At 41.9% G+C, this 20058-nt stretch overlaps 1 protein-coding gene across 7 annotated transcripts in view; it reads left to right on the plus strand.

Moving 5' to 3' along the window:
• The first annotated feature begins 4787 nt into the window (after positions 1–4787).
• Positions 4788–20058, plus strand: part of QKI (QKI, KH domain containing RNA binding) — a 143281-nt gene continuing 128010 nt past the window's right edge. For 5 of the 7 annotated variants that reach the window (XR_008483227.1, XM_054280629.1, XM_054280631.1 and 2 more), the window contains exon 1: positions 4911–5146. Coding sequence is in view for 5 of the 7 variants with exons in the window: in XM_054280629.1 (XP_054136604.1) it covers positions 5005–5146 (142 nt within the window). In the remaining 2 variants the exon portion in view is untranslated. Of the gene's footprint in view, positions 5147–20058 lie in introns of all 7 variants that reach the window. The other 2 variants (XM_054280630.1, XR_008483228.1) reach the window with 2 other exon arrangements.

Raw genomic sequence — 20058 nt, forward strand, 5'->3', positions numbered from 1 at the left:
GTTGTCTTTTCTCCCCAGATTAATGACTGCATAATTAATACACAACCACAGGAACAATGAGAATGTAGCTCTTCCTACTCTTGTGTCAGAGGATGAATCACAAAGGTATCTCTTCTGGCTCCTTTATTCCAGACTGAGGAAGAGCCAGTTCTACCAGGGGTTGATATTATGGCTTACACCCTTCTTTAAAGTTGTTGTACAGCTCAAAGTAGCTTTTAAAGTATAAGAGATACAAATCTGAATCCTTCCAGACTAAGGTGTGCTTAAAACCTTCATCTTTCAGCTCTTCAGTAATCACATAACAACCCTACTGAAAAATTACAGGCATTATCTCTTCCAGGATTACACAGAATACTTGGACACGTCCCTTTTGAACACTACATCATCTGCTTACTTCTTTGAATGACACACTACTATAGTTTCTGCTTGAAAAGTTACCTGTCAGTTTGCTAAAATGTCAAGGAAAATATGTTTTTGTTGTCAAACAAAACAAAGAATTTTCACGTAATTGGTCCTTGAGATTTTCAGTTTGGCTCTAGACCTTACTCTGTTAAGGCATTTATCACTTTGCAGAGATAAATGTATTTCAGATGTACATCTGTTTTTGGGTGTGTTTGAGTACAGTACTATACTCTTTGTACACCATGAATGATTCTATACTGAATCACACACGCAATATATTTTTTTCAAGTGACTATAATGGGTGAGTGAAGAATTGCTTCTTTCCCTAAAGAAGAGCAGTACAGCACATTAATACCTTCCTGTTACAGACAGCATCACAGAAGGCTGATGACATCCAACAGCCTAGGCTTATGATTTGGCCAACAGAGACACTGGAAGTAACAGCCAACACTTTTGAAAGAGCATGCTTCCTAGTAGTCATTAGCCTTTGCCTCTATTTCCAAAGGTGTTATCAGCTATGAACATTATAGCAGCAATTGAATTTGCTTTTTATGATCATTGCAGACCTTTACTGTAATACACAGAGGCTGCTGCTGGCATTATCATAATTCTTCTAACTTTGAGATTAGATTAATGCAATAAAACTTCACCTTAAAAGAGAAACTTGGAGAGTAGTACAGGTTACATGATACAAGAAGGGCTACCTAGATGAAAACACAGCTGAAGATAGGCATTTCTGCTTGTGTCTAGATAGAAGCTGAGACATTGGGTAGTTACCAAAAGAACCTTACAAGACCACAAGACCTGGTTATCTTGAACAGACTAAGCAACCTCTACCTCCCTGTCCCCTCCCTTCCCCCACACAACCTCTCCCCCATACCCACAGAACCTGTTGACCCAGGCCTGTACCATGTCCTCCCCCCAGCCTTCCTTCCCCATAGGAAAGCTGTAAAATTAAGAGTGCAAAAGGATTTCTACTGTTTTAATAGATCAGGCTGTAGTCATGCCAGTCTTGATGGGAGCTATGCCTTCTCACAGCTCTTTAACCTGAATTAATTCAACTTTATTCTCCCAGGAATTCTTAAAACACCCTTCTATACAATGTGGGAGTGTGGGAATGTGAAGGGAAAGAGGAGAACATAAGGTATGCTGAGAGGGGCTTTCAGGTAATGTTTTTGGTTTTTACTGTATACTTGCTAAGAAAGATACCAGGTTGATTTGCCTATCTGAAACCAATGATGAGTTTTTTTGCATTTTATTAAAACATTCCACTTTCCCAAGGGCTTTTTTATAAAGACTTAAATTCAGAGTTTTAAAGTATTTATGGAAAAAATCAAGGATGAGAACTTTTCCTGTCATTTATGCCTAATTAAATGGGCAGCTTCATCACATAGCTTTGCATCAATTTCTGTACTGTTTCTGACTGAGAAAATAATTCAGCTTAACAACCAAGCAAAGCAGAGCTTGAATTTTGCATTGCACTGGCATGAGTGATTCCACAAGTGTTGGTGTGCACCATCTCAGTTTTCATTCAGTAAGCACAAAATACCTTAGGACAAACTATATTGTTCCCATTAGTAGCTTACTGGTGTTACTACACAACAAATTGTGCTGGTATTTCTTACCTTGTATTGTCTGCTTGGATTTGAGCACTGCAAACTCTTTATGTGCAGGAAGCAATAATGAAGTGGTATAGGAACAGCTGCACCAAATCTGCTGAAAAGTCTCCATATGCTATTTTTAGTGTGAGAACCATCAGTCCAGAACAATTACTCCAACATCATCTACGTTCACCTAATTTTAAGGGGAAGGCTTGCTGTTCAGCAGATGCCCTTAGTCAAATGGGAGGATTTGACAGCATGGTTTCTCAGGGTTAACAAGAGCCTTCACTCACCAGCTAAAAATTAGCAAGCAAAGGGCTACAAAAATGCATCATTGTCCAGACTGGTCTACAAGAAACCAAACGATGGCAATTTTGTTAAGCACGTAAAGTTGTATTTTAGCTTGTCACAATCTTCAGACAAGGTTAGAAGAGAGCAAACACAATCATGTTACTAAATAAAAACCGCATTGTTTTGTCATCCATAAGCATACTGCGGGTGTGCTGTGGGCAAGCTATTGATGAACTTAGCATCTATATTTAAAATAATGGTTTGCAACACTGCTAGTCTTTGATAACAAGGATAGTATTTTCTTACTGAATATACAATTTTTTGAGGATGGAAGCAGTAAGACTAACTAACCTTACATAAGCCGTTAATTTCCACTAATGTAAATAAAACCCTGAAATGACATAAAAACTCCAATGTTCAAACAATGAGTTCTGTCTGTCTGTTTAAAGGGGAATAGACAATGAACACTGGACATAATGCAATAACCCAAGGCATTGTTACTGTTATGAGAACTACGCATTCTCTATATTTTTGTCGATGCACATCTTTCAGGAAAAGCAGAGTTAACACTGCTTGACAATACCCAATGACACTGTGCACCTGTCAAGATGACGTGCGTCTGTTTCTTTTCAGTTTAGGAAGCATTGTTCGTTGGCATTAACCTAACACTGGAAGTATCTTCAAATACTGTGGAGTATGTATTGAAATACATTTGAATTTTTTACAGATTTCAAGCAATAGCTAGACTTTACACTTAGACCTATGAACTACGACTGTTTTCGGCGAGCTACGTGAAGAATGCAGTGATTTTTATCCAGCTTTGCTACAAAAGCTCTGCCAAGCTACCGCGAACTGCCTCAAAGCTTCCTGCCAGCCTCCTAAGTGCTGAACACCAAGTAAGAGCACCGAGTAGCAGCGTGGGGAAGGAGGAATACGTACAAGCAACCGCGTCGCGCTGCTTTGCCTCTGCGGCTGCAGTGGAGGGAGCACGTTAGTTTGGTTCTGGCTGCCGGACACCGCTGCTCCGTCACGTCTCCCATGCAAACCCGTCAAACAAGCCACGGCCGGTGCCAAAACGCGGCGCTGCCCTGCAAGCAACGAGGGCGGCGCGCAGCCCTGCCGGGGAGGCTCGGGCGGGAAGGAGCTCGCTCGGCGGCCCGGGCTGCCGGCCGGGGCAGGCGCTGCGCGCTCGGGGGAACGGGCCGACCGTGCCCGCCCGGGGCAGCGCCAGCGCCGACGGGCCCCGGCCTCCTCCGCGCCCCGCCCGCGGCCACCCGACGCTCCCGTGCCCCCGCCGGCGCGGAGAGCGGCTCCGGGCAGCCCCGCTTGTCCCTCCTCGCCGCCCCCCGCGGAGCCAGTTGGCGGCTGGCAGCCGGGGCACTCCGGCCGCTTCCCCGCGGCTCCGCGCTCCCCGCCGGGCCCCGGGACCGACCGGGAATCGCTGCTCGCGCCGTCCGCGCCGCCCACCGCCCGTGCGCGCAAGCGCGGCCGCAGCCCCCGCGCACACCTGCCCGCCCCCCGCCCCCCCCCGCTGCCGCCGCCACGCGACACCGGGGCCGCGCGGAGCGGCGGGAGCGTGCGCGCCCCGGCGCGGCTCTCCCCGCCCCCGGGGGGAGAGCGCACGTGACGCGTCCCCGCCCCGGAGGTGCCGCGACGCGACTTTGTTTGGGAGAGTTCCGTGCGCGCGCGCGTGTTTCCGCGCGGCGGGCCGGGCGGGAGCCGCACGGGAAGCCGGCTATCCCCCCGCCGCCGCCCCGGGGCCCCGGAGCGGAAGGGAGGGAAGGCGGGAGGGAGGGACAGCTGTGGCTCCGCCAAGCGGCGCTACCGCCGCCGCCGGGCAGCGGCCGCCCCGCCCCTGGTCCCGCCCCCGGCGTGTCCCACCCCCGCGGGCCCTGCCCCCTCCGCTCCTGCCGCCGCCGCCGCTGCTGCCAGCGCAGCCTGAACTGAAGCGAACTCCGGAGCGAACTGAGGAGAAGTGAGGAGGCGGCGGCGGGGCTGAGACTCAGCAGCCACAGGCGGCGGCGGCGGCAGCAGCAGCAGCAGCAGCAGCAGCAGCAGCGGCGGCGGCGGGAGGGCGGGCGGGCGGGAGGCGGAGAGGAGGAGGAGGACACACGCCAGGCGCAGCGCGGCGGCAACAACAGCAGCAGCGGCGGCAACAGCGGGGAGACACCGGCGGCGGCTCCTCGGAAGCGGCAACCGCGCCAGCAGCGCCTGCCCGCCCCGCGCGTCCCCTCCCTCCCTCCCCCGCCGCGGAGACAGGGGGCAGCGCCGAGAGGAGAACCGGGCTCAGCGTGTGTGTGCGCGGGAGGAGGAGGACGAGAAGGAGGGGGGGACACACCGAGGACTGCGCCGGCCGAGGGCGCACGGAGCAGGGAAGCGGCGGCGGCGGCACCGAGAGGCGGCGGCGGGTCCTTGTGCCCGGAGAGGAGGGCGCAGCCCGCACGGGGGTTTCTACCGAGTTTCCTCTTTTTTTTTTTTTTCTTTTTTTTTTTTTTACCTCGGTCCCTGGGACTCAGCCGCGGGTCTGCGTTTGTCTCCGGATTTGAATCCTCCTCCTTCTCCTCCTTCCTCGGGGAAGCTCCCCTCCCCGCCCCCTCCCCTCCCCCACCGCCTCCCTGCCCGCCCGGATCCAGCCGGGCGCCCCGTGCCGCGGTCGCGTTGCTCGGCAGAGCTGCTGCGGGCGCTCGCCGTCTCTGCGCGGGCTTGGAATATGGTTGGGGAAATGGAAACCAAGGAGAAGCCGAAGCCGAGCCCCGATTACCTGATGCAGCTGATGAACGACAAGAAGCTGATGAGCAGCCTCCCCAACTTCTGCGGGATCTTCAACCACCTCGAGAGGCTGCTGGACGAAGGTAAAAGCTCTCGCCCGGCCGCCCCCTCCCCCGCCCCGCCGCCCTGCCCTGCCTCCCCCGGCCCGGGGATCCCGCTCGGTCCCCCGCCCCGGCCCGGCCGGGCGGCGGGGGCGGCCCGGGGCCTGTTCCGCTCTCCCCGCTGCTCCCCGCACGCTCCCGGCCCCGGCTGGGGAGCCGAAAACAAAGGGGAAGTGCGGGCTCTCCCCGCCCTGGCCGCCGCCGCCGCGCGGTGCCGGGGAACTCGGGGAGCGAGTGGGAGGGGAGAGGCAGCCCCGGCCGCGCGGGTCCCCGATCCCCCCGGAGGGTTTTCCCCCTTATTTTTCCTTCTTTTTCTTTTTACCCTTTTCCGCACTATCTCCTTAAACCGGGGGAAGGGTAGCTACAGCACGGAGGGGAGGGAGCGAGGAGAGGAGCTCAGGAATGCGCTCTGGGGGAAGGCAGGGAGGAGGGGAAAGGCTGGCTGGCGGCTGGCGCTCCCCTCCCTCCATCGCTCCCTCCCGCGGCGGCGGGGGACACTGGGGTCCTGCCGGCGCCCTCGGAGCGCTCCGCCGCCCGGCCCCAGGGCCCCCGCCGGGGGGGCGGCGGGTGTTTGGTTTCGAGATTTGGCTCTTCTGGAAGCTGCTTGGACTTGAATGACTAAGGCGGAGGGGGACTGAGCTCTTTCTTCTGCTCCAGATCTACCCCACCCCGAACTGGCCGCAAAGTAATTATGATTTTCCTATATCGCAAGGGAAGGGAGCGAATTCTTGTCTCAGCTATCCTTACCTTTTAAAGAAACTGAACTTGAAAGACTCCTACGTGTGACTTTAGTGAAGGGGGAGAAACAAAAAGGGTTACGAAATTGCCTGGTCTGCTCCTGCCAAACGTCCACCCCAGCCTCGCACCCTCTCCTGGCACGGGGCGAGGCCCCCCCTATGCCCCCAGTTTTTTCCCTAGTAACTTTGTTTAGGGTTAAGATTTCACAAATAAACAATCACGGTTTAGAAATTAACAAGAAAAGTACGAGCTGGGAGCTTCCTGTGTCCCATACTTTTTCCCACTACAGTAACAGACCCACTGTGTATCAAAAATTAGGCGAAACACTTGTTCTTAGTGTGTTAAATTCGCCTTGTATTCGGGTTCACAGGTTTGTTTTTCTTGTCGAAGGCATTTCTTTTTTTATGTCTTTAAACCTAGGCTTTCTGGAGACTTAGACCTGTTTGTTTAATCGTATTTGATAGCTTTGTAGAATATGATATGACCATAAATAATTTATAGTTTCGACTTGTTGGGTTTCTTAGTACAAAGTACTGATTTTCGAGATTTTGAGTTAGGGTTCTTGCTTGCGGATGTATTCCTCTTCGCTAAAAGAAGTTTGGGAAGTTGTTGACCTCGGAAGATGAAAGAACTGGTTATATTTGGTAGAACAGCTCCCCGCCCTCCGCCAAGACTGTAAAAATGAGATAGCGACTGTAGTACGACACAAAAATAGCATGTCGAGAAAATGCTACCTTCTGAAATAAGTGATAGAGGAATTTAAAGAAACCCAAACAAACGGTGAAGAATACGGATTGTGGGAAGCATTATAATGGGAGAGTCTATTTTTATTTGCAAGATACTTGGAGGAGTTTGAATATATGTTGGAGTGACTGTGGACGTGAAGAGCAAAACTATTTTAGAACTTACGTTCTTGGTCATCACAGTGAGCAGACTCTTCGGAATAGTTAGATTTACAATAAACATGAAGAAGAAACTTGACCAAGAAGACTCCTTTATAGCACAAATGAGCCTTCCACAGGTTTGATAACGGAGTTTTAAATTCTTGAATCTCTTCAACTTTATGTATTTGGCCAGAGGAGGCCTGAAGTTGTTTTTTTATTTTCAGAGAACAAAAGGAAGAAAAACATTTTCCGACGCAAAAAGGACAGTGAAAAAGGAATTCCCAAAATACTTATGTCTTGTCATATATTTTGAAATACTGAAAACACTGGAAGTCTGTTTGCAAAGTATTGGAGTTCCAAAACGAGGACTCTCGTGATTCTTGCTGACAAAAGTTTAAGGGCTGTGTTGGAACTATTCTTCGCTCTCTTCTTCAAAAGAAAAGCAAATAAAATATAATCTGTGTTCCTAAATGGTCTCTGGAAGAAGCCTGCTATCCCTTTAAGCTTTTCTGCTTTTCCTGTTTACGTTGGCAAATGGGTGGAAGTATTGTGGAGGGAGAAAACTTTTTGGAATGTTGAAAAAAAAGTTTCATGCAAATCTAGTAAATTGCTTCAAGACTTCAGACTTCGAACACTAAGGGGCGCCAGTTATTTTTTTTTCTGAGGCATGAGTCCGCGAGCACCGCTACTGGCTCGGGCAGTAAAATGATCAAGTCTGGTAGAAGACGCCAAAGAATGACAAAATAATGGTGGATTTGTGCAGGTATCTGTGTTTGCATGGACCTCCACGTATTGTGTGCTTACAGATGGTATTACATCGGTGGAATAGGCGGTAGCAGTGAACAGTTGAGGAGTTGGAACAACTGTTTCCCTGTAAAACACCTATCCTGCTTACCAGTGGGGGCTGTGTTAAATATCCTGAACTGTGTGCTCCGCTGACATCCTCCAGCAGAAGGGTTCAGTAATAGCGAACTACAGGTTTGCTGGGAAAGTCTGCAGGATTTAATGTGCTTACTGAAAAGTGTATTATTTCAAGGTTTCATCAGTTGTTTCCTGGCACCCTTGAGAATACCAAGTATTTGGGGCAAGTGCGTGTATATATAGGTATATAGAATCTAAAAATAAAGCTACAGGGTTCACATTCCCTCTTTGCCCCCTCCACCCTGTCATTTGATTTACTTCCTCTAGTTTGTTGTTGTGTGCTTTAGGTAGGTTTTTGGTTTTTTTTTTTAGTTATAATACAACCATTTTCCCGAAGGTTTTGTTTATGCTTGGGAAGAATAATATTATGATCAGCCATTGTCTTTTATTTTGTGTGCTGATCAAAATGAAGAAATAAAGTCACAACCCTAATAATTCAAACAAATAAAAGGTGGGATTGCCTTCCCTACTGGAATGCTAGGTTAGTTTTTTTTTTATTATTACTTATTTATTGTTACATGCCTGTATTTAAAAACAGAACTCAAATGGGCTTCTGCTGTGGTTACTTCTTGTAGTTCTAGGCAGCAATAGATAGAAAGAGACCTGTGGGTTTAGGTGAGCAGTACATCTAATCTGCTTCAGTTACAGAATGTACATCTGCTTTTTTGGGATCCATGTCTATGCTGTGTGTATTATCCAAAGCATGTTTTCCTTTCTGAACTCTGTCCTACTTTTTGATCTCAGAAAATCTTAGTGCTTAATTTGATAGATGATCTCTGTCTTGCAGCATTTTGTTTTTGAAGATTAGCTTAAATGTAAGAAGTGTATTGAGGAAACCTTTTTTTAAGAACTGCTTTCATGAAATGTGAAAGTTACAGTTCTGTTTAGGTTACAGTTATTTTTCCATATATGTGCTTTTAACTTGTTATGTGTAAATAAGTCTTCTGTGGATTAACAAGGATGTTTAAAGAGCACATCATAATAACTAGGAAGCTGAATTGTTTTTATCAGACTGGTGCAAACCTGTGGGAAGAGAGGGCTTTTCCTGAATGTGGAATAGGCTGTATTTCCTGTAATTGTTTGCACCATCAAATGTGACCTGATTTTTTTTTGATTTTTTTTTTTTTTTTTTTTGCTTAAGCTTTTGAGATACTAACTTTTATGATGTTAACCTGGATTTTTTTTTTCTGACAACTTATATATTTTAATGCTCCCCTTTGTGGACAGTGAACAGAGCTGTAGCTGTTTTCTTGCACTGTTTTTAAGAACTGAATTGGACATTTCAAACTCCTCAGTAGCATGCTGACAGATTGAAATTAATGAGGTACTTCAGTTGTATTCTTTCATCAGACTATGAATAAATGTGCCTGAACTATTAACTGGAATCTGAGGACTCTAATTTGTAAATTTACATTTTGTTTTCTTGAACCTGTAAGTGCAGAGGCTCTTGCACCTGATTGGAATGTACACAGATGAGACCTGTGGTCTGAACTGTTTTCAAAAAGAGATTGAAGAGGACCTTATCAAGAATTCATTTTTCCTCAGTAACCTATCCCTGAAAAACTTAGGTCTTTCCTTCAAAACTGTGTTTAAGGTGACTTAAAAGCGTGTCTACCTTTAAATGTAAATTTAGCCATGCATCTGGCTATTGGAGATAAATCTAATTTTGTATCAAATAGGCTGCCTCTTTCTGTCTGCCAAGTTTAACAAAGCTAGTGTAAAACATCCAAGTAGGCAATATGAGGGTAAATTTTTGGTGAATGTTGCTCTCTCTGTTTCGTTTCCTCACTGATGAAAGTGCATGTGAATTCGGGGAGCTTAGTGCCCAAAGTGCAGTTTTTGTGTCGGTCTGGTTGTGTTAAGCACAACGTCTGTGTGAAGCAGAGCCGAAGAACTGTGTTCTGGTGTTGTAAGTGAGTTCTCCCTGGAAAGTTATCTAGTTACTTTTGTACATGACCTTATTGTTTGTGATTATGTAAATGTAGCCTGTGCTTAGCTAGGGTTTTGCTGACTTGTCAGATTTGATGGAGGGGCACTGGCCACATTAGCGCGTCGGTTTTTTCAGTTGTATCAGATCTTGCAATGGACCCCCATTAATTCATTAAAAATGTGCTTCTTAGTGCAATATTCAGGGATAAATATTCTTTGGGATAAAGGCCTTACAAAAGATGTTTGCCCAGATAGTCTCAGACTGGTTTTTAAACTTGGTATATTAATGTTAAAATTGGCAAAGCAGCGTGCCACAAGAGCATGGAGTATTGTTTGTGTGCTGTTTATTGTTAGTACTCTTTTGAGTTTGGTTCTTTAATTATCTCTTAAAACTTGATGGTCTGAGGTGTTTTTCTGATTTATGAATGTTGTAATGCTTCTAGAACTTGTGTTCACAAACCTTGTAAGAGCTATTTTGAGGTGTGGGTGTTTGGTTATTTTTTGGCGGGAGGGAGGGAGTGGCTTTAATACCTTGGCACAGCCTCTTGCAATGCCAAACCAAAAGCTCCATTGCACTTAAGAAACAGTGTGGCAGTTTTTTTGGGTTGTGGAAAAATATTTAAAGTGGTGACAGCTGATTTCTTTTTAAATTACATTATTTTTGGAGCTGTATCTGCAACATTTATAGGATTGCAGTCACCTGGCAAGTAACTAAATAAAAGGGTGTTTTTGAACTGATACAAGTTTTAATTAAGTAAAACATTTTAAGCTCATACGTTGAAAGTGGTCTGTTCCCTGTTGCTTACCAATAATTAATTAATAGTTAAAATATCTGTCTTCAGATTTTTTTTTTTTTTTTTACATAAGAATCATCGCATTAGACTTAGTTCTGTACAGGAGTGGCTGACTTGTTGAACTGGGAGAGGCCTGTTTGAATTTAATGTTTTTGTTTAGTGAAACTTGTTCATTAAGATTGCAATTGAGTTGCATTTTCCTCCTCTGAAACTGAATGCAGTCATTTCTAAAATAAGTGGTGTCATGTAAAAATCCCTTGCTATGGTTAGAAACAATTGACCAAGTGCGGATTAGATTAGGCAGCGGCATGCCGTGCTTTTGTGGTGCACAGGGGGAAGAACTGGAGATGTGTTGGTTAATATTATAGTAAAATTAGAAAAAAAACCCTAAAACAACCAACACCAACTGAGAAAAATGCTATAGATTTTAAGAGAGCACTTAGAATGTCCTGATTATGAAAATGAAGTTTACATGCATCAACAGATAGAAAGAAGTTGCTGATGTTCGATGAGTGCTGTGGGTGTGAAGAGAAGGCTAGACATGAAGTGGGTGGTCACTTTTGTGGGTTGGTGATGAGTACAGTCTACAATGCCAGGTCAGGAATGGGGTGCTTACAATGCTTTGAATTGTGTAGGCTTCGTTAGAAGAGCAAGTACATTTGAATTGTCTTTAATTGCTGTCTGTAACCATAAAGTGTTCTCCCTTTTTGGGAATGCACCCTGATGCAGGTATCCTATTAGTTAGATGTATTATTAGATGCTGGTGTATTTCTGTGGCTGACAGGATGGACCTGTGTTAATGTTAATTACCAGACCATCCTGACAGCTCAGGCTGATTGAAGTACAGCAGGAGTCTGCTATGGAAACTGATGGTTTGTATTTGACTGCTTATATGGAATGTTGGGAGTGGGGAGATGGGGGAAATGCCTTGCCAGGAAAGCTGTTAACTAATGAAATGCCCTCATTCACTGACCCTTGTCTTTATTGAAACATAACTCACAACTTCTCATTCCGAATGAGAATGTGTGTGCGAATTTTCCTGTATTGATTTTAGTCAGAATGCAGACTCTGAAAATCTTCTGTTGATTTTAACATTTCATTGAAATTTAATAACCCACTGCTAAGAAAACTACTAGGAACAGTAAAACTGCTGGTGTTTTTAATCTCACTATGCAGTTGGTTAGGTCAATAGAAGTACCACACAAGCTACATCTGTGTCTTGCTTGCAGGAGGATCTGTGTCTGTGAGGGACATTGAAATTACTGTTTGAATCCTGAAATAGGTAATAGGTGTAATGTGTATAGTCTGAATTATATACCTTTGCTTTGCTAAGAAAAAGAGTGGGGTTGCTGAAAGGTAGGCGACATTACATTTTTACTTTTGACTTTAGAAAATATCCTGTATAACCCCGTACAATGCAATTAAAGTAACGTCCAGGTTTTTGTTTCTTTTGGTTGTTTTTCTTGGAAAGGTTTAATAGAAGTGGAGTTAGCTTTTTAATAGCAAAGCTTAAATTTTTGAGACGATTTATGCATGAGTGAATAAAACAGCTGTGACAAGACCAAAGAGAAATAATATCTGGCTTCGTTAGCAGAACTGCCCTTCCACTTTGTTATTCTACTTCCATTAGAAAGTGTCTTTTGCAGACTAGCTGCATGTCTGAGAACAGCAAGACAATGCAAGTTAGAGTGGAGTTGTGTTACTTAAACCTCTGTTGTCCGAGTTCGGCACTAGAAGTTGCAGCTTATTTGATCTTTGCAGTTATTTTAGCAGTGTTAGTGGTTGGAATGATTGTGGTAATGTGAAAAGGGTTTTTTATTTGTTTTATTCTCGTAGTTTGAAACTGCGGGTAGAAATTGAAAATGCATTTTCAGTTACTTTTAATTTGAGAATTGATTTATTTTTTTTATACTTGGTGTCAAATAGTAAATTTTGCTTTTCAGTTCAGTGCAAAAAATCGTTCTCTTGAAGGGAAATGGATGGCAGTAGGTAGCTATTGATGTTTTAATGTTTTTGGTGGTGCATAGTTGAGTAGCACCCTGGAAGTAAATTTTTTAAATTGCTTTTAAAAATGTTTTTAACTGTTTTTCTGCTGCACTTGAATACTTTTGCTTTACTCCTTTCTGTAATTGGAGGGATTTTCTCTGTTTCCAGCACAGGCCATATTAGAGCCAGGTTTTGATACTGTGTACTGTAATTGCAGCGCTCCAGGAAATGCCCATGTGGGAAAGTCCTCAGGATACCCTTTTTTAGAAGGGATAAGCCATGAAACAATTTGTGCGATAACTCACTGAAATCTGAGGGTGTTCGCAGTTGGAACAGTGAACACTTCAGTTGTATAACCTTACAAATGTTGCTGTTTCTTTAAGACTTGATTTCAAAAGTAAAAGCATCCCGGCATGACAAACAATTAAAATCTTGTTACTTTGCTGGGAAGTTACTTCTAGGTAATCGAGGGAGCAGTGCTGATGAGTGAGAGTGGCTGCTGATGTCAGAGCAGAGGCAGGGGGAGATAATGCAGTATTTTGTACTCTTATCTGGTGGATCACTTTCTGACTTAAAAGGTCAGCTGATATTCTGTACCGGTCAGGGTTTTTTTGAGTTTGCTTGTGTGTGGTGCTGGCTTTCTTTTCAGATGGATCAGAGCTGTGATCTCGCTCCCTGTGTGATCTCAGAGCAGCTGTGCTGGCACGGTGGCTGAAGTGGCTCGATACTGAAGATGTAGAGCAGCGCCTTGGGGAGAGAAATGCATTTGCTTAAACATTTACTTAAAAGTCTGAAGCTCCTAATTGATGTCAACTGATTGTGCATCTAGTCCATTCAGAATTTTAAGGATGTGCTTATTTGCAGACTAGCTGACACTAGATGGAAGTCAGACTTTACTGAATTCTTTAAACCCTTTAGCTGTTGAAATAATGAACCTTTGTGGGTTTTTTCCTAATTCCGATTAAAGAACTGATTTAGAAATCTCTGTAGCCTTTAGTTGATCAAAATGTCCTTTCCTAGGTACAGTATATTTTTTTCATTAATATGTAGGAGATTGCAGGTGCCTGAAATTTAAAAAAATAAGCGACAGATCTGCTAGCACAAGTATTAATACAACCCTAATGTTCTGGTTCATAGGTTTAAATGGCAGCTAAACTAAAACATTCAGCTCATGTTGCATAATGCTTCCATTTATTTATCAGACTTCGAAGCAGTAGCAAATCAGTTAATATTCTTCTCAATGCAGCTTAATCTAATAACCTGCAAAAAATTATATTAAAAGTTGATGCGCAATTTTCAATTTTTAGATGCAGAGCAGGCCAAATCCCCTTCTCTTTGCTGTGAATATCTTAGGTTTCTCTGCAGGAACAGGGAGAACACAAGACAAAAATTCTCTGACCCGCTGCTGTTTGCTTTTGAGCAGTGTTGGTGATCATACTGCTTTTAGTTAGTTTCAGTTTGTCTAATTTTGAAGGAGCACCCCTTCAGCATAAAGCAACATGGACAATTTCTCAGAAAGTTGTCGCAGTCGTCAGCCCCCGCCCAAACTTACAAAATAACTTTGCCTAAATACTACATGTACAATCTGTTGTCAGGCGTGTTCCCGTAACAGTTGGTTTGTGTGTTAAAGTTGAAGGTTAAAATGCTGTAATAGGCCCAGCTGTCTTGTTTAAAGTGTGATGTTTTTGCTGTGAAGATTGGCTGTGCAGTGAGAACGTGGTGTGTGTTAGACATTGCTAGAGACAAGTTGTTGATAGTTCTTTAATTGCTTAAGTATCTTATCATCTATAAAGATAAGTGTAGTCAGAGAGGCTCATATGCAGTCAGTTTACGAGGGAATTACTGCTGCTTTAAATCACTTGAGGCTTTTATGGAAATCTGATACTGCCTCTGAATCAACCTGAAGCAAAACTTGTTATGCACGTTCTTTTGTTCCCACTTTTCATGTAGTTATGTTAACTTTGTGCTCAAATAGACTTGAGCAAAATCTGAGCACAGATGATGTGGTAGGGGATCAGAAATGAATTCTAATGAAAATTCTGTCAGGAAGATTGATTATCTGCGTATTAAAACACTTTCAGAGAAAGAATGATACTTTAGTATCTCAGGTATAAAATCAGTGACTGTAATTGTGTTTAGAAGGGAATTGTGTTTGGCTGTTCTTATAATATGTTTACAGAGATTAGAGTTATATTTTGAAATTTCTTGCAGTGGTTTTGTGTTCATTCTGTGGATAACCTTTATTTTTCTGACAAGCATAATCCTTTATGAAAAAACTCCAAACTACCAGAAAAAACATAACCTAAAGATCAGATCCCTCTTAGAAGGGAGAAAAAGTACAAAACTTGCTTTCTTGAGTAAAGTTTATTCAAGTTACAAACGTCAAAAATTTTTTTGAGACCTGTGGCATTTAAGATGTATACTGACATTTTGAGGGGGAGGAGGCGGAAAACTTCTCTGTATCATCTTAATTATAGGGTTAATTGAGGTTAAATTCTGTATGGATCAAAGTGTTCCCAACTTCCAATAATTGAGGTGTAGCTTCCAGGGAAGAAAAGGACTATGTGGAAGCTTTGTCTCTGGGTGATGGGGTACATAAACTTAGTGCCTATTGATTTAGTAACTGTATGTTATTCATAACTATTCATGAGGAATCATGTTGGTTCCAAATGGGAGGTTTAATGCACACTGGGGGCACTTGGTAGTGCTGAGCTTTAATACTGTTAAGTGTCTTCAGCAAGGTATTCTTGCGTCAGCCTGGGATTAACATAGGATGAATAACAGAGCCATTCATCAGCCAGGCAGCCCTGAAGAGTGTCAGCAAGAAAGCTGACGGTGATGAATTGGAGAGAGATGGATGCTGCAGTAGATGGCTGCCCCAGCCAGCGCTGGGGTGGGGAGGGATGGCAGGTGGTATTTAGGTGTACGCTCAGTAATTGAGTGAGGAGGGACCGCACGCCTGTGCTCGGCTGAACAGATGAGGAACGCATCCCTTCTCCAGTCCAAAAGGGTTACTGAATTCAACAGTCTAAAATGACACGTGGACAACTTTGAAAAAGATTTGTGTCAGTCTTTAGTTTTGATAAACGTGAGTTATATTTTGAAGACAGACTTGGGGATTTCTCTTGATCTTTGCAGTCTCAGCAACCTTCTTTGGCCTCAAATATTTGGATGAATTAACTTTGAGGCAGGATTTAGTTTATTCTGAACTTAATTTTCCTATAAGTTCTGTGTTAACCTTTCTTAGATCTCACAGCTTTCAGTTGCGTTGTTGCTTCAATTACTGATTACTTTCACTTTTAATTTTTTCCCCCTACAGGATAAAGAAAATAGTTGGCAATTTGAGGGGGGATTTTCTTCTATCAGCCTAATAGCATAACTAAGTGGTTTTTGTCACATGCACAGGTCTTTCTAATCCCATTTAGTATGGTTTGTACTGGAATTGTTCTTGGCTGCTTTTTGTTATGTCAAACTGTTGAACACTTGATACATGGAGAGCAGTTCAAAGTAATAATCACGTCTTTTACTTTGTTGGGGCTCTTCACATGGATTTTTTCCTGCCTGCTGACTGACTTTAGGTTACTAAACCTGTATGTACCGGCTTTCTGAGCTCTGAGCACAATTCAGTACTGAAATCTGTATCAAACATTTCAGTATGTTGTATAGCAGTCATAACTAGTGTAGTGAAGTGGTATATTATAGCATAAATTACTGCACAGATTAAACTACATTTCTAGTACATTTTTCTGGATTGAGCATCTGGGCTGCTGAAAGTTTTCAGCAGCTGTTAATAACTAAAATATGTTCGTAAATAACCTGAAGTGTATTGCGATGTCTTCTTCCAACTTTCATTGTATGCTATTAGTCTTAAATTTTTGATAAAATACAGGATACTAATAAAGCACTGCCATGTAAGGAGCTTTTTTCTTAGTCTAGTCATGGGTGAGTAGTTTCTCATAGGATGTAATATAGTTGAAACACAACTTAAGCTGCTGTAAACTTTTATCTTTTCCCACACCCTCCCCTGCCATGAAAAGTTGGGGCTTTTTATTCCCTCCATGGAAAGTGAAGGAATAAATATTGCTAGGAATGAAATCTGGATAATTTCTGGGCTAATTAATGAAACTTAATGCCACAAATGTGGGTGCAATAGTATGCACCTATTAAGATTGGTATAATGAAAAAGTTAATAGAAGGGACAGAGTATGTTTTAAAAACACGTGACTGTATAAGTAACTGCAAAAATTTTATTATATGCTGATTTTGAAACTGCTAAGTTAAACAGATCATTATGTGAAAGGATCAGAAAAATCATAATATATTTCCTTGAGCACTGAGGTGTCTTTTTGCTCAGAAAATGTTAATAATTTAAAAAAATAACACCACGATTTACTGACCCTTCAAATGTTATGAGATTATACACTACACCTAAGAGAGATGGAGATATTTATATTGAAGTTAATCTTTGTACTATCTAATCAAGATTTCCTTTGCACATAATCTTTTTCCAACGTAATATATGCTATTTTTTCTCATGCTTGTCACACTGAGCCGTTCTAGCCATTCCTTGCCCATACCTTTTCTGACATAGCAAAGAATTGCAAAGCAATCATATTTTGTTTTGCAGCACCATCAGCAAAACTGTGCAGTCACTGGCACAAAAAGTAACATCAATGAGATTTTTTTCCTAAACTAAAGGGGTTGTTTTTGAAATATGCATGAAAACAAAATAGTCTTTGACATGAGACCTTTGAGAGCGCTCTCTCTCTGAAGTAGACAGCATCTTTTTTGTTAGCAAAGTTAATGGAGCTAAGTGAAAAGCAATATGAGTTACCAGAATGGTGTTTTTCAATCTACTGTTTGCAGACTTGCTGCATATGAAGAGTTGCTGCAGATAACAAAGAAAAAGGAAATCTATTATTGGGAGATTTTAAATAGGCCACACTGAGCCTTCACTTTTTTGGGAAACTTTTGTTTTAATGTGAGTGAGAAAAGTTGAAGACGACTGATTTAAGGGCATTTGTGTTGTAGTAATTGTCCTTGCCCATGGGCTGAAGTAAAAATTTGAAACAAGAAACTTTGAGATCACAAAATAGAAATGTGTTCACCATTATGTGAATTTAAGCTTCTTTCACCTGTCTGCTTTTATTCATTTTTTAGGACTTCCTGATGTTATATATTTACTGAGCTAGTCAGTATGATGATGTTTTCCCCAGCTGAGATGTAGAGAATCTAATTATATTAATCTGTAGAGTCCAGTTTGCAACACTGGAGCTCTAAAATGTTAAGATGTTAATTACTGAAAGTACACGTAAGAGATGTAACCTACTAAGTTCAAATTGGTATGCTGTTATTATAGAATCATTTCTGCAGTAAACTGTCTTTAGGGCATCTGAACCTTTCAATTTAAATTCCATTAAAATAGCCACACTGTTGTCATTCATGAACAAGGATATTAAAGCCAGTTCCAGATGCTCAAGTACCTTTAGCTTTAGGTAAATATTTCATGAAATGTTTCAGGTTGTTATCCCCACCCCCTCAACTTTTTCCCCACAATGGACAGCTTTATGTGGTGATAGAACTTGATGTTCAGTCTTAATGATAAATTGGCTTGGGAAAAAAAGAACTTATAACATGTTTAATACATAGTAGTCAAGGTACAGATCCTGTAGATGTCATAAGTCTGTTTTTAAATCAATCCTGAAGAATATAAACTCTTAATTTGTGAGATCTTTTCTGGTAGATTTAAAAGATAGATGGAAATAGTGTAAATGAAATCTATGCTGTGCTAGAAAGCTGTAAAATTCTGCTAAAAATGATGTGAATTAAACTTAGTGTTCGTTTTAAATATTGGATATTTAGTTTCTATGGTGGGTTGCACTTTTTTCTACTTGTTTTTTGACTTTTTTCAACTTTGTTCCTAGAAGTGCTATTCTTCAGTGAGTTTGTTTGTCAGCTGAAGAGAAAATTGATTATTCTGTAGCTACTTCATAAAAAACTTACATTATCTTCAACATTGTAATTATGCAAGTAGCAGATATCTTGGCTACCAGACTGTTAAAATAAATATTAGTTTTGTTTTAATATTCTCTGTCTATTTCTGCCATGTGTGTATACAGACATGAGTACACTCTATCTCCTGTGCTCTCTCCCTTCCCCCCTCCCTTTTGTGGCAGTGGTATTTGTTAATACCGCTCCTGTATAGTAGTAGGAAGTGCTTAGCAAGTTATAAATGCTGTGTCTATGGGCAAGATTTAATATTATTAGAATTACTTATTTTTTCTAATGGAATTAAAAGTTATACACCAGGTTGCTGAAGTGTAAAGCCAGAGGGGTGGAGGGGAGAATCTGCTGTACTTCAAAGAACTAAACTGTTGTCTTTGTGAATGAAGAACATGTACGTTAGAAACTCCAGCTTTATGAGTCTTCACTTTTAAGTGCTTTTTTTTTTTTTTAATAAAACTATCTGGTTTTAATATGTAATGTAAATAGATTTTTATTTTCAACAGGAAGCAGAATTCATATTTGCATTTCTCAAAATGCAACATTGAAATTTACTTATAGAACATGGTGAATGTTGCATGTAGATTTTATTCATGCTGGTTGTTACTTATTGCCTGGTATCTATTGGTGTCTTACAGAGGCGCCTTCCTTTATAATAAAACATGTTTTAGTTAATTCTACAGATTATGGCAAAACAGTTGTCCTCCTTTCATAGTAGTTTCAGTTAGAAAAGCTCCAGTTTCAATTTTTGCTGTAGTGGCAAGAGGTAAACACTGATGCTGCATTATCTTATCTAGTTGATAATTTCATTTAACAGTGCCGGAACTTATTGTGCCAACTGTTGAATGCACTGGGCTGTGAAATAATCGGAACTTCAGCTTGCAAATACCAAGCTATTGTTTTCAGAAAAGTTGAGTTGAAATCTGCTTTCTATGCTGCATTGCAGTGGAAACCAATTAGTTACAGTGTGACAAGATACCGTTTTTTTTATTGCCAGAAGAGAGTTTCTGGTATTATTCTGAAACGTGAACAAATGTTTGCCAGTTTTTGTTGCAATTTAAGTTAATTTTGTAGACAAATAGGACTAAAGAGTCTTTGATTGTTTAATTTTGAATTTTAGAGTTCATATTCACCAAATGGCTTCTCAGGTGATTTGTCTAATTTACAGTGATGCTAATGCCATGCAATATCTAATTTTTATTAGTCCCTGAAGTCTAGATGGCACTTTCATTTCATATAATTTCATGAGACCCATCTGGTACAGTGCAAAACATCTTAGTTGTGTCAGGTTTAGTAATTTTTTGTATGTGTCCATAATTTACTTGAATTTTAAACTTCAGACAGCTAGGTATCAGAGATTTATGGTTTAACATATTTTTCTTGCATTTTCCAAAGGCATGTAAGAGTTGACTGGAACAAAGTTCTTTTGGATGTTATCTTCACTTAACATGGCCACATAAAATGAAATGGCTTAAGACAGATTGACTATTGAGATACATCAGCTTTGTATGAGATAATGTTTGCTCACCTGATTACAAAATATTTTTGAAAACTGGTACACATGATGAAAAATGCACCTTTTCAAGTACACCATTAAGATAACAGAGTAAAACTTAAATAAGCTAACGTGTGAAATTGT

This window comes from Melozone crissalis, unplaced genomic scaffold (genome assembly GCF_028551555.1).
Source record: "Melozone crissalis strain CALT ecotype California unplaced genomic scaffold, PUWL_Pcris_2 ptg000027l_1, whole genome shotgun sequence".
Classification (NCBI taxonomy): Eukaryota; Metazoa; Chordata; class Aves; order Passeriformes; family Passerellidae; genus Melozone; species Melozone crissalis.